The 14,515-nt window shown below is 36.8% G+C and overlaps 1 protein-coding gene across 1 annotated transcript in view; it reads right to left on the reverse strand.

The window, feature by feature from the left end:
- Positions 1-8,598: 8,598 nt before the first annotated feature.
- Positions 8,599-14,515, reverse strand: part of LOC147629797 (MADS-box transcription factor 23-like) — a 76,083-nt gene continuing 70,166 nt past the window's right edge. Inside the window, exons 4-6 of the mRNA XM_086810848.1 lie at positions 9,152-9,213; positions 8,908-8,998; positions 8,599-8,814 (exon numbers count right to left, since the gene is read on the reverse strand). Of these exons, the coding sequence (XP_086666974.1) occupies positions 8,773-8,814; positions 8,908-8,998; positions 9,152-9,213 (195 nt within the window). The 3' untranslated portion in view covers positions 8,599-8,772. The remainder of the gene's footprint in view (positions 8,815-8,907; positions 8,999-9,151; positions 9,214-14,515) is intronic.

Genomic DNA, 14,515 nt, shown 5'->3' on the forward strand with positions numbered 1-14,515 from the left:
GTGATATTGACACACATGATCTTCATGAGGCTTTTGAAGCAGAAGTTTGAGACAAAGAATTTGGGTGAGCTACGATACTTAATTTCTTAGGCATAGAGGTGGTGGGATCACCTCATGGCATTTTTCTATTACAGAGGTAGTTTGGCTTGGACATGTTGTCCAAGTATTGTATGACAAGTTTTAAGTCTATTACAGTGTCATTGGAGCAGAACACAAAGCTTTCCATAGATACAAGTGAGCTTTTGGAGGGTCTCACTATGTATAGGTGCATAGTGGATAGCTTGTTCGGCCAGACTTGAGCTATGTTGTTGGAATTGTGAGTCAAATTATGCAGGCCCCTAGGAAGCCACACTTGGATGTGGCTAGATGAATTATGAGAGGCACATAAAGTTCATGATTGATTATTGTTAAAACCGTAAGATCTCTCTAGATAATTGTTATGCAAAAAAATGCATAAATCAGGCATAAACTCAGCCACCCGACTAGCCCCGAGCCTAAGGGATACACACATCAATTATAAATGAAATACATCTTACCTCTACCTTGATGTCCCATACCATCAAGAGGTATAACTCCAATCCAATAGCATGTAGCTATAGTGTGAAATGGTAGGTGAGTAGATAGGGACCTCTACACAAGAGACCATAGCCTAAGCCTAAAAGCCCCCAAGCCCCCCTTGAGTGTGCCCCATGCCCCTGTTATATAGGAGGGCCCTCAAGTGACTCTTGACTTTCCATTTCCCATGTGTGACCCTTGGATGCGTGACCCTAACCTTAACCCTTAAGGTTAGTCCTAACCTATGCTCCACTAGAGCTTGTTCCCATGCTCCCATGCTCACAAGTCTAATGTGGGTTAGCCTCCTAGTATATGCACACATAATGTACATATAACATACTAACACCATATTAGATAATTTGGGAAAAATCCCATTCCCATTGTAAAAATGGGAGCATGGTGAACTTGTCCAAAAGTTTGTCAAAACCCCCTCATGTGACATATCATCGGAAAGATCTTGAAGAGTAGAATCTAAATCTATGATCTCCGACAAATTTGGAGTTAGTATGTTTAAGATATGTCCAAAACTATATGGAGTAATTGATTCCCAAAATGTGAGATTTTTCCCAAATTACCTAATATTGACTTTACTTCCCCTCTCTCAAAATATTACACTCTTGCAATGAAAAGAAGAAGAACTGAACTGAACAATATCAACCGACTCCCAAGTCGAATCCTCTATTTTCCTATCTTTCCACCTAAATTTAACCTCAGGGATTAGTCAACTACAAAGTTTCCTTTCCTCCCTGAATTCAAGTATCTTATCAGGTTCATGTGGAACATAGGATAAATCTTTGACTTCAACGAGCTCTTGAGGAGTAACTATGTTATCCTCACCTCCCAATTTCCCTTTCAATCTATTGATATAAAAGACTGGATGAACTCTAACATGTGGAGGTAGTTATAAGTTCAAAATTAACCGTGCCAATCCGATGTATAACTCAAAAATGGACCACATTATCTAGGAGATAAATTCAAGCATTTTTCTTTTGACAAAGTGTGAGAATCTTTAGGAACATTCAAATAAACCAACGCTCTTGGTTCAAAAGACCGAGATGAGTGTCTCTTATCAACATAAAACCACGCCCTACCTTGAGCACTCCTGATAGAATCCCGAGCTTTGGTCAGCATTTCCTACATATCACGCAAGAAATCCCCCGATGCATCAAGCTTGATGTCCTTAAGACCGACATCAATAGGTGCCCTGGGTTGATACCCATACATAAGCATGAACGCACTAAAACCAATATCCGTATATTTAAAACTGTTATAGGCAAATTCCATCTCATTGGAAGATATTTTTTCCAATATGATGATTTTCTAGAGACATATGCACGAAGCATATACTCTACAATCTGATTCATATACTCTGTTTGCCCATCAGACTGCGAATGATCAGAGCAATTCACATTCAAAGTAACTTTCTCGTTGTTGTAAACCATTCAGAATAAAGTAGGAAAACATGGCATTATAACAGCAGAAACCAGGGATTCATCGATGCCCTGACATACCCACATATGCATATGGAATAATCGACGTCCCGAGTTATCCATATCAACATAGAGAGTCATCAACATGTCGATGAGTCACATATGTTTATCCGCCGTAAACCTATCAGGTTTGATTGTATAAATCACCTAAAGTACAAAACTAGAGAAAGAAATGCCAACAAAGGAAAAATTCAAATTTCCTTAATCCGAACACAACAAGATAAACTTGTTTGCACTCTAAAGAAAGAGATTTCAACAAGTAAAAATGTCGACGAGATTACCCTTATCAAAACATGCAGGCTATAGATAAAAGAAGTTTATCTAGAGAATGCCCACACTATAACTTCTAGTGAATTTAGAAAATGAGATTGTCTTTGAATGTTGAGGTCAACATGCTAAGTGATGTAAGCAGAGCAACAATCTTGAGCCCAAATTATCCCATAAGATAATATATGTGAGGGATCACTAGCGTCCCATACCACCATGATACCGCCCATACATGCATTAACAATTTGAAACTCCCTAGTATGCCGTCTAGGAAAAAATGAATAAAATCATGTATAAAAGAAAAATAGCCTTATCCAGACTTTCATATACTAAATCATGTCTCTATATAACTGAGACCACATCAAGGAATAACTCTTTTCGAGTATATCATTAGAAAAGAAATTGAGTTATTGGTGTCTTTCTAATGATAACTACCCAATAAACACAATAAAGCTGGGGTAGAAAAATAACCCACCTAGATACAAAATAAGCAACTAGGTATCCGAGTTGGAATATGTACAACAGTACAAGCAATGTACTAAAAAATTATGTGCAAAAAACGAAGACAAATGCTACCCTCAAAGCACATGATATTATCCAAAAGATCAAAAGATTCTTATAAAACGAAGACAAATGCTACCCTCAAAGCACATGATATTATCCAAAAGATCAAAAGATTCTTATAAAACCATGGATAAAAGCATAAAAGCTCCTCAAATCCATGAAAACCATAGTTGATCATAACAATCAATGCATTCCATATAATGGTCATTAATCATACCCAAAAGCAGCATTAAAATTGGTGGCCAACTCATCAATCCAGAGTATATAAACGTAGTGTCGTTCAAACAAAACTCCAAAGTAAGCAAGTGAAACACATGTGTGTAGCACTCAATAAGAAAACCCTAGACATAAGTGATCTAGGCAGAACCTGATGAGTCCATATAAAACTTGGAAAACATTCAATAAAATCCACCAAAATAAACCGATCAACTAACCCATGATAGAATTTGTCTTCGGCTTAAGAAATTAAGCACAAATCACACTTAAACAAGTGCAAAATAAATTATCATGGAAAAGTGTCAAAGGTAAAACACACTTTGAGCTTAGATTACAGCCATTAAAAGTATGTAACATGTCCAAAAAGAATAGCTAAACAATGGTAAAAAATCATGAAAACATCATTTAGAATTAATCCAAACAGATATAACTACTAATACGAGGTACAACCGTATTAATAATATGCAAATAACCCGCATCTATGTAATGTCAACACGAGAAAACGTACTTCAACATTAAATAACCCTCCAAAATATTAAATTCTCAAGAAAAAGAATTATCATGATTTTTTCCTAATTTTCTAGGGCCTCAAAATATGACCACTAGACCTATCTTATGGCATTCCAAACCTATATTTTTCTAAAAAAATTTAGTAATTTAATTTACCAAAATACCATTGATATTTAAAAATATCAATTTTTAGAATTTTTAAAAATAATTTCTAGAATATTCCTAATTTCTCCAAAGAATCCCATCGTTCCACAAAATTTCCAATTCCGCCCGACAATTCTCAAATCCAATGAAAATTTATAATTTTTATGGATTTTTTAATTTTTTGTGTCAAAAAATATATTTTTAAAAGAATTTGAATGGTCACGGGTGCCCGAATCCACATGCCAAACACCAACCCAACATTTTTTTGAAATTTAAAATAACCTTTGCCTAATTTTCACTAATTTTTAGGAATTTTTTAAAATTTTCAATAAACCTCGAACGCATTTAGAATATGAACGGTCAAGAAATTTTGGAATTCCAATGGTTTTCTCGGAATACGGAAAGCCAAAAGTTTCGGGAAAATAAAAAGACAAAAACAATCGGAATGTGAAAGGTCAAAAGTTTCCGGAATACGGAAGGTCAAAGATTTTCCCAAATTCGGAAAACCAAAAGGTTTCGGGAAAACGGAAAGCCAAAGGTTTTCCGGAAGATGAAAAGCGAACAGGATTCAAGAACAAATTTTCAGAAAATTTTTATCTCAAATTTCACATTTTCTTGCTTTTTCCAAGCTTTTTTTTAAACCTTTTCAAAAGCTTTTTTTAATAAAAGATTCTTTTAAAAAAATATAATAATAAGCTTTTAGCTTATTAAGGTTTTTGATCTTTTAGGGGGGGGAGGCAGTTTTGGCCCGGCTGGCTGCAGCGCAGCCCCCCCTCTCCCTCTCCCCCCCCTCCTCCCCCCCACGCATTGCGCCTGTTGAAGAAGAGGGAGATGGAATCCTCCCTCTCCCCTCTCTCCTCTCCTTCTCCATCCAATACACCTTCCTTCTTCTCCATCCAATACACCGTCCTCCTCTACCCTCTCCCCTCTGTTAACAGGGAGATTAACTTTAATCTTTTGATTAAAGTTTTTAGTTAAACTTTACTTAATCATAATTAACTTTAATTATGATTAATGTTTTAAAAAATACCTTTTAAGAGAAATTTTTACGAAAAAAAGAAGGGAAAATCAAAATTGAGAGGTGGAGAGAGCCCCACACGGGAGAGCATTTCATGCATCAACATGCTGTCCCCTATTGCATTTCAACAGAAAATTGACAGGAATTTGATCGCATACCCGTGGAAAAACCCATAAAAATGTATAAAAAATATATTTTTAACCATAAAAATACTCTAAAAAATTAGAAAAAAATTCCTAAAAATTCCTAAAAATTTAGGAAATCCATTCTACCAAAAATATCTATAGTAAAAAATGTGGTATTTTTGCAAAAAAATCCACTAATGCTTAGTTTAAACCATAAAAAATAAGAAAAAACAGCATTAAACTCATGGAATACCCCCGCAACGTCGATTCATCCATTGAATTGTAGTAACATGCAACTCATGGAATACCCCCGCAACGTCGATTCATCCATTGAATTGTAGTAACACGCAACTCATGGAATACCCCGCAACGTCGATTCGTCCATTGAATTGTAGTAACACGCGTTCCAATCGTCATATCGATGAAATCAACAAAATAACATTTTTATTAGTAAATATTAAAATTTACTTTTAAAAAATCAACAACAAAGATTATTATGATACCACTGTTAAAACCCTAAGATCTCTCTAGATAATTGTTATGCATAAACATGCATAGATCAGGCATAAAATCAACCACCTGACCTCCCCCAAGCCCAAGGGATACACACATGAATTATAAATGAAATACATCTTACCTCTACCTTGATGTCCCATACCATCAAGAGGTATAACTCCAATCCAATAGCATGTAGCTATAGTGTGAAATGGTAGGTGAGTAGATGTGCACCTCTACACAAGAGACCATAGCCTAGGCCTCCAAGCCCCCAAGCCCCCCTTGAGTGTGCCCCATGTCCCTATTATATAGGAGGGCCCTCAAGTGACTCTTGACTTTCCATTTCCCATGTGTGACCCTTGGATGCATGACCCTAACCTTAACCCTTATGGTTAGTCCTAACCCATGCTCCACTAGAGCTTGTTCTTCCCATGCTCCTATGCTCACAAGCGTAATGTGGGTTAGCCTCCTAGTATATGCACACATAGTGTGCTTATAACAATTATGGCCTTTTATATGAGCCAGGTACACATATACAGTTGGGTACATGGGTATATGTATATGCTGATTGGATTGATAGTGTTATAGACAAGAGATCTACCAATGGCTTTATGTTTTCATTTAGGACTGCTCTTCTATGAGTTGGAGTAGCAAGAAACAACCAATAGTTACTTTGTCGAGTACAAGGGTAGAGTATGGGGTGCTGCTATGGCTTGTGAGGTAGCCTGGTTTTAGAAGTTACTTACTAATATTGGTAAGCTCTTGGATAGGGCTGATGTCATTTATTATGATAACAAGAGTAGCCCATAATCTAGTATACAATGCTAGAACGAAGTACATTAAGGTGTATCATCACTATTTGAGGAAAAAAGTTGATGTAGATCCGGTATACATCAAGACAGGATCAAGCGGGCGGCTGACATCTTCGTGAAGGCATTAGTCAAGAGAATCTTCACAAGTTTACTTTGGAGAGCAGTGTGTGGATTTGAGATCGAGGTGAAGTATTGAGATATCAATCTCAACTAGTGCTGCCACACAAATATTGATGACCCACCTAGGTGATAGCTTACGTACTTATGCCACTGGCATGGTTGCTGAGATTATGGTTGATATGACACCAATGGACAACAGGCTAAGTTATAACCACTTTGGAGTACTAGAGTAATGGCATAGTTATAGAGCCAACTCATAGAGTCAAGCTCATACTATTAACCGACTATTGGATGTGATAGTAAGAGTGATTTCCCTTATGTATATACTCATATCTCTTTATGTTAATGGTTGTAGATATGAGAAGAAGATATGAGAAGAAAATTAAGCCATCCATATCTTGTGATTCTTTCTCTTTTATATGTGTGTTTTCTTGCACAAGGAGCTCAATCTCTCCCTCTCCGGCGACATTCTCTTTACGTTATATCCCAAACACCTATATAATGAGTTAGAAGTACAATCACTCTTTACATTAAAAGAGATACAAACCTTGCAATCAATTATAACTTCTTGATCTATCTCTTTATGTACATGCATATCTATGCCAACAAAGTCCTTGGCATAGATGCGATGACATGCATATGTGTCTATCCCAACAATGTCATTAGCATGGTTTAGCTTCTTGCTCATTCTAGGATCTATGCACAGAAATAAACTTTTGTACAAAAAGATATCCAACAACATCATTTATTTTCAAGAAGGTCGATTTTTAGATAGCCCTCATTATCCACAGATAGAAGAGTCCCATGAAAGATTTTACGAAGAAGAAGAAATTGAAGCTACTTCTCACACATTATTCTCTTCTACTTAGTCCCCTTCTTAAGCTCCACCATATCCCAAAGTTTAGGCTCCTACTTAGATGAACATGTAAGTCTTTTAAACGAGGATGTCGTTACCTTTGTTAGTAGGAATACAACCCTCTTCATTGATCTTAACTTGAGTCATGAAAGAATTTTATTGGCTTTCTACATGCACATATATTATTTAGAAGATTGAGCTATCTTAAAAATGATCCTTAACAAAAAAGTTACCAAATTCAAGAGGAATCCGAAGTTCACCATATCCACCAAACAGCATCTCCTTTCATAGCTTGAGGGGTTGGGATAAGACTATCTCAAACAATGCATATTTTATTAGAAGCCTTACCTAGAGAGGGATAAGGGGGTAATAAACAAAGGTCTACCTAAAGATTTTTTTTAAAAATGCATAATACATCCAAGAAAGAAAGTCAACTAGCTTAACCCAAACTTGTGCAACCATGAAGCAATCCTTTTACTCGTAATAAAAGAGGATCCTACAAAGAAACCTGTAAAAAGCACATTCATTTAAAAAAAATGAGCATTAGCTATACTAGTAGTTGAGTTACCCAAGTCAAATCAGATAAAAAAGCCTTCTACACAAGGTAATATAGTGGTTTCAGTACATCCACAATTAGAACTTAATGCATGCCCAACGTAAAGAGTCATTTGCCTTATAGCCTATATATAACCCAACTTTTGAGTTTGAGGTTGCGATCACAAATGCCTTAATATTCCTCAACTCTCAAAGCTAGTGCTCTCTCTTTATATCAACATTAGACTATATGTTTCTCTCATCTCCAATTTAGGCAGCACCCATGCTTTGTTGCAAGAAGAGGTGTTGGGTTAGAATCTCTCTGGTATCCGAAAAAGAAAAAAAGAACCAGAAAAGAATGTAGGGCACCTACACAAGTACAACTTTTCGTACCCAAGCTTTTCTCAATCCTCATGTTAACGAGCTCAAAGAAAGCTCTCAATATAAATAAAGACTATTAAGAATCACCTCCACAACAAAAAAAATAAAATTAATACCTCTATTGCCATGGATATCAATCAACTAACGATGCCCAGTTCTACCAAAAGATATATAGGGTGCTTACTCCAATCGACCGAGTGACTAAATTGTAGGGTTTGTTCCCCCCCATGGCTTACCCACTGCATACAAAGTGACCAATACTGGGAAAGGTGATACCCCTTGTAGTACTCGCGCGTGTGTGTAGTGAGTAGTATTGTGTAGCTGGGTGAAAATTCCCATGTGAAACTAGGAATGAAATAAGACCTCATGAAGATATATATAATAGGATATTATATTATGCGCATTTTATAGCTGCCGTTCTTTTATGTATATGATAGGCCCGATTAATTAAGGATCCATGGGAATTCAAAACATGAAAGGGTGCGCATTATTTGCGCACCCTTTCATGATAGGCCCGACTAATTAAGGATCCATGGGAATTCAAAACATGAAAGGGTGCGCATTATTTGCGCTAGTTACCACAGGCTGCATACATAGTGTTTTTTAGGGTTCATACGGCTCCTTTCTCTGCATCTACATGACCACAAACCTGTCATAAAGATTTGTAGCCTCATTGCACGTTGTTTCACAAACCATGATGGACCTGTTGTTGCATTAGTAGTTGCGCCTTGCTTACACAAGAAAAAGTGAAGATTATGTTCAGCCGGCTGCATAAGAATGCCAATTGACCTATTGATAAACAAGGAAAACTATATAATACCTTTCTCGCTCTTACACGACTTATGCCCAATTCAAGCTTGCTTTCAAGCGTTTGCAAATCTCCCATTGTGAGATTCTCTGGCAATAGGTTTCTATCAAAATCAAGGTTTTTAGAAACGGGGTTAAAAACTTACCTTCGTTTTGATCTGATTAATGCTACATATTGGTGGTAGGTTGATGATAAATATAGCAGGAAGATACTTATGCAAAACCTTGTCAAGTGTTAGGATAATATATATTCTCACCGATGGCCTTCTTCCAAGAAAGGTAGTTGGTTGTTCGTATGAGTAGCCTCATCTCTCAAACCCTACAACATGGTATTGGTACCCCTTAACCAAACATCCATTAACTACTAGCATCTACTTACTCTCCTACATATTGCATCTATCAATTACTACATATTGTTACACCCATTAAGTACTTTCTAGTTTGAATGTCCACAAACAATATGTACACCCATTAAGTACTTCATATTGCATCTAGTTTGAATGTCCACAAACAGCTTTCATGAAAATTAAGTAATGTTCACATGCACTTAAAAAAAACCACATCTTATTATGGCACTTAAGACAATTGCTTCTTCTAAAATTATGTACTATTTGTTTAAGAGCTCGGGTCAACAAGTAACTGTGTGGTAGAGCGTGTGGTTTCCAAGGCAATGTCATGGTTTCAAATCCCATTTCTCGCACCTTTTTTAATGTAAGAATGTGGGTGTTGATAAAAACTATCCTAATCCCTAGGATTAATTTTGCATGGCTCCCATGCCTCTACTAATTGATTTCCTTATATAAAAGTAATAATAACTAAAGAAAAAATTACTAGTAGCGATTAGAAAAATTCAATCAATTATACAAGTGTAAAGCTCTAATTAGACCTTAATGAATTACTATCAAGTAGATAACCCGAGGACAAGAGAGTAGAAAACCCATGCCATGTAAGCCCACCATGACCATCATGTTATGAGGCAAGATAATCAAGTCCCAGCTGACAAAAAGCCACCATGGTTAGCATTTAGGAGAAATGTGGCCATACCCAAACTCAATTAGTTAATTTAGGGGTTTTGCGTGCCCAAGTGTCAATAAAGTCTAGTTGTATATAACACATTATCTTATAATAAATTACAAAAGATGTTCAAGTCAAGAGCTTACCTTAGCCATGCCGAAGCATCTATCATTGGGATTTGCCTTAGACCTGCAAACTCCAACTTCCCTGTGTGGGTGTGCTAGCTGGTCCATCACTTCCTCATTTTGTTGTCACACCAGAATGCTCCTTTTCCATCTATGCCTAGATGGAGGTAAAAAAGATGGTCCTTCATGATGGTTCTCTCTCACTAATCCCCTTTTGTGCTAAACATGTTCTCTATTTTTCCACTTTCTCTTTATATTCTTTGTGTGTGTGTGAGAGAGAGAAAGAAAGAGAGAGTTGAGAGTAGAGATAAGGTAAGTGCTTTGCTCATGTTCCTATCTATCCTTGTGTGAGATAGAGTGGATAGTGATAGGTGTGTCAGGAAGGTGAAGCAACTTCCTTTGTGATAGAGAGGAATACATGGTAAGAAGAACCACCAGTTACGCTTATATGGCTTAAAGACCTAATCATGGAAGCAAGATAAGTTTCCTAACAACTGTTGGTTGCTTGCATTAAAAAAATGTTAGACTAAAAAAGGGCCCTCTAAGAAGAGCCATTTCATCATCTTTCTAGAAAAGAGAGGACTATGGTAAACCTTATATATCTCATGTCAAAACCCCCACATGCGACATACCATTTGAAATCCCTTGAAAAGTAGATTAAGCTACCACATTTGACAACTTTGGAGTTACTATGCTCAAGTTATACCTTCCCGACTAAAAGGTGAATTCTAACGATTGTGACATCCATGTCACAATCATTCGAGTCTACCTTTTAGTGGGGGAGGCATCTTGAGCATATAAATTGCAAATATCTACCATCTCCAGTAACCTTGGAGTTACTATGCTCAAGTTATGCCTTCCATAGGTAGATTCCAATGATTGTGATATCCATGTTATATGGATGTCATAATCATTGAAAGGCTTCCTTTTACCGTGGAAGACATCATAAGCATATCAACTCCAAAGATTTAGAATCTACTTTTCAAGGGCTTTTCAACAGTATGTCACATGTGGGGGCCTTGACATAAGAAACATTAGGTTCACCACACGGTCCCCTTTTTACTAGAAAAGTGATGGCTCTTGTCAGAGGACCCTTTTTGAGTCCATATCTTTACTAATTTTTGTGATCTTATATCTGACATAACAAGATTGTTTGGATACCGCACAATGAGAGGAACTTGGGGTTGCTTTGGACCAGGTTTTGTTAGGGGTGAAAAATCAATTTAGTACAAGGGAATGGTCAGTTACCGGATGACTATTACGAGTGTCAGTGTAAGCGGTGGTAAATCGGGTGCGCAGGTAAAAATTTAAATTCAAAGTTTGTGAAACATTATGTGTGCCGATATAATCGCAGGTATAATCGCCGAAAACAATTTTAATTATTACTGGTGCAGATACCGATGCTCGTAAAAATTATGAAACTTTATCGCGTTACCATTTTTCTTTTTTGTTGAAGTGCACAGTTGGTTTCAAAGGTGAAGACTCCTAACCCCCCCCTTTTCTTTTCATGATTCTCTCCTTATTACCATGGATTTACTAATTTGTGCATGTGTGTGTGTGTATTTGTATATGTTTGTTTGTTTTGCAGGTTTCTTCTCCTTCTCTTCTCCTTCTCTCACTACTCAAGGTTCTTTTTTCTTCTTCTTCTTCCCCAACTCTATTAATGGTTTGATTTTCTTGTTGGTTTTCTTGTGTTGTGTTTGTATTTGCAGGTTTACCTATCTTTACACAATCTCTTCACTTCTAGGTATGGACCATAAACCCTTGCTACTTTTGTTATTTTTTCTCTTTTTTTACTTATATACAAGAGGCCGTGAGATGGGGAGGTGGCTAGATAAAACATGTTGTATAGGATTTTCTTCCTTGTATAGAGTTTATACAAGAATCTCATTCATAGAGCTTGCATAGGCTTCTTGCAAGCTCTATGCATAATAATGCTTCTTGCTTGTGTTGTGTTTGTATTTGCAGGTCTGCCTATCTTTACATAATATCTTCACTTCTAGGTATGGATCGTAAACCCTTTCTGCTTTTGTTAATTTTTCTCCTTTTTTACTTGTATACAAGAGGCCTCGAGATGGGGAGGTGGGTAGATAAAGCATGTTGTATAAGCTTTTCTGTCTTGTATAGGGTTTATGCAATAAGAAGCTCATACATAGAGCTTGCATAGGCTTCTTGTAAGCTCTATGCACAAGCTTCTTGCTAGCTTGCATGAAGCTTATGCATAGAGCTTGCATAAGCTCTATGCATGAAGCTTATGCATAGAGCTTGCATAAGCTTCATGCAAGCTTTCAAGAAGCCTATGCACAGACATTGTAAGAAGCCTATGAAGCCTCTTGATTAGGTTTACCTCTATGCAAGCTCTATGCATACCCTCTTTTTCCATTCTTTGATTATGCTTTTCTCTTTGTGTTATTGCACCCTTGGGTGCTGGGATTAGGGTTAGGTCAAGTTATGCACAAGCCTTTTGCAAGCTCTATGCATAAGGCCTATGCATAAGGTTTATGCATAGGTTTGAGTTTATTCATAGAGCTTAAGGCTTAAGCTTATGGATACAGCTTAAGGCTTATTCATAAGCCTATGCGTAGGTCTTATGCATAAAGGCTTAACATAGGGCTTAAGTCTTATGCATAAGCCTATGCATAGGGCTTAATGCACATGCATAATTCTTAAGCTTAGGGCCTATGTATAAGGCTTAATATGAATGCAATATGCTTAAGCTTTCTTAAGGCTTAAGAAAAATTCAATATAGTTAACCTTATACTTAAGGCTTAAGGCTTCAGGCTTAAGCTTATGCATAAGCTTAAGTATTATGCTCAATATCTATGCATAACCTTAAGGCTTATGCTTAAGTCTTATGCATAATCCTATGCTTAATGCTTATGCAAAGAGATTGAAGCTTAAAGCTTATGGGGAATTTATGCATAAGCCAAAGGGTTCATTCTTTTTTGATATGGAGTTCTATGCATGCATGGAGTTAATATGTGTTACTATCACTTTTTCTCATGTTTTGTTTTGTAGGTCTTGCATTGTATTCTTCTCCTTTGGCTTGACATTGTTGAGGTAAGCTCTCTTATTTATGTAATCCTAAAGGGTTAACTATATTGCATTTATCTTAAGCCTTAAGGGCAGCTTATACATAAGACTTATGCATAAATCTCTATGTGTAGGGCTTATGCATAAAGATATGGGACATTATTTTAGGCCATCTAGAATGCTGGTCAAGTCAAGTTAGGAGTGGTTATCTGCGAGTAGGTGGCTATAGTGGAGGGGGAGTCCTTGATATTTTCACTATCCTTCACTTGTAAAAGAGAAGTTTCCTTTGGCTTTAATAGTGGAGAGTGTGTGGAACTTGTACTTAGAAGCTATCATTCAAAAGGGGCACTGTTCACCTTGCTTGTCTAAGAAGTATTGTAGAAGGTCTCAATAATGTTTTAATATCACAACATGCCTCTTTTGTTTAAGCTTTAATTATTCTTCTATTAGAGTATTCTTGTGTTGTTGCCTCTTTTATTTTGCAGCTCTTACACTAATGCTCTATTTTGCCTTCACATAAGAGTGGTAAGCTCTCTTCTTCTTTTGATTGCTTACATGTTTTTCCTTTATTTCTTTTGATTGCTTACATGTTTTTCCTTTACATGTTGTTGCCTCTTTTGTTTTGCAGCTCTTGCACTAATGCTCTCCTTGGGTATGGGTTTAGGTTTAGCTTAGGTTTACCTCTATGTGCTTATGTGTAGGGCTTATGCATAAAGCTCTATGCATAGGGCTTATGCATAAAGATATAAGACATTATTGTAGGCCATCTAGAATGCTAGTTAAGTCAAGTTAGGAATGGTTATCCCCGAGTAGATGTTTATAGTGGAGAGGGAGCCCTCGATCTTTTCACTATTCTTCTCTTGTAAAAGAGAAGTTACCTTTGTCTTAATAGTGGAGAGCGTGTGCAAGTTCCTTAGAAGCTATCATCCAAAAGGGGCACTATCCACCCTGCTTATCTAAGCAGTATTGTAGAAGGTCTTGACAATGTTTTAATATCACAACATACGTCTTTTGTTTAAGCTTTAATTTTTCATTCTTGTATTTTTGTCACTTTTTTTTTGCAGCTCTTGCACTAATCCTCTCTTTCGGCTTCACATAAGAGTGGTAAGCTCTCTTCTTCTTTTGATTGCTTTACAGCATGTTTTTCCTTTATTGCACCCTTGGGTGTTGGGTTTAGTACAAGCTTAGGTTTAACTCTATGTGCATAGGCTTATGCATAGAGCTTATTCATAAAGCTCTATGCATAGGGCTTATGCATAAAGATATGGGACATTATTGTAGACCATCTAGAATGCTAGTTAAGTCAAGGTAGGAGTGGTTATCCATGAGTAGGTGGTTATAGTGGAGGGGGATCCTTAGATCTTTTCACTATCCTTATCTTGTAAAAGAGAAATTACATTTAGCTTTAGTAGTGGGGAGCATGTGGAAAGTCCTCATAAGCTATCATCC

This window comes from Cibotium barometz, chromosome 17 (genome assembly GCF_041138505.1).
Source record: "Cibotium barometz isolate CiBa-2024 chromosome 17, ASM4113850v1, whole genome shotgun sequence".
NCBI classification, from domain to species: Eukaryota; Viridiplantae; Streptophyta; class Polypodiopsida; order Cyatheales; family Cibotiaceae; genus Cibotium; species Cibotium barometz.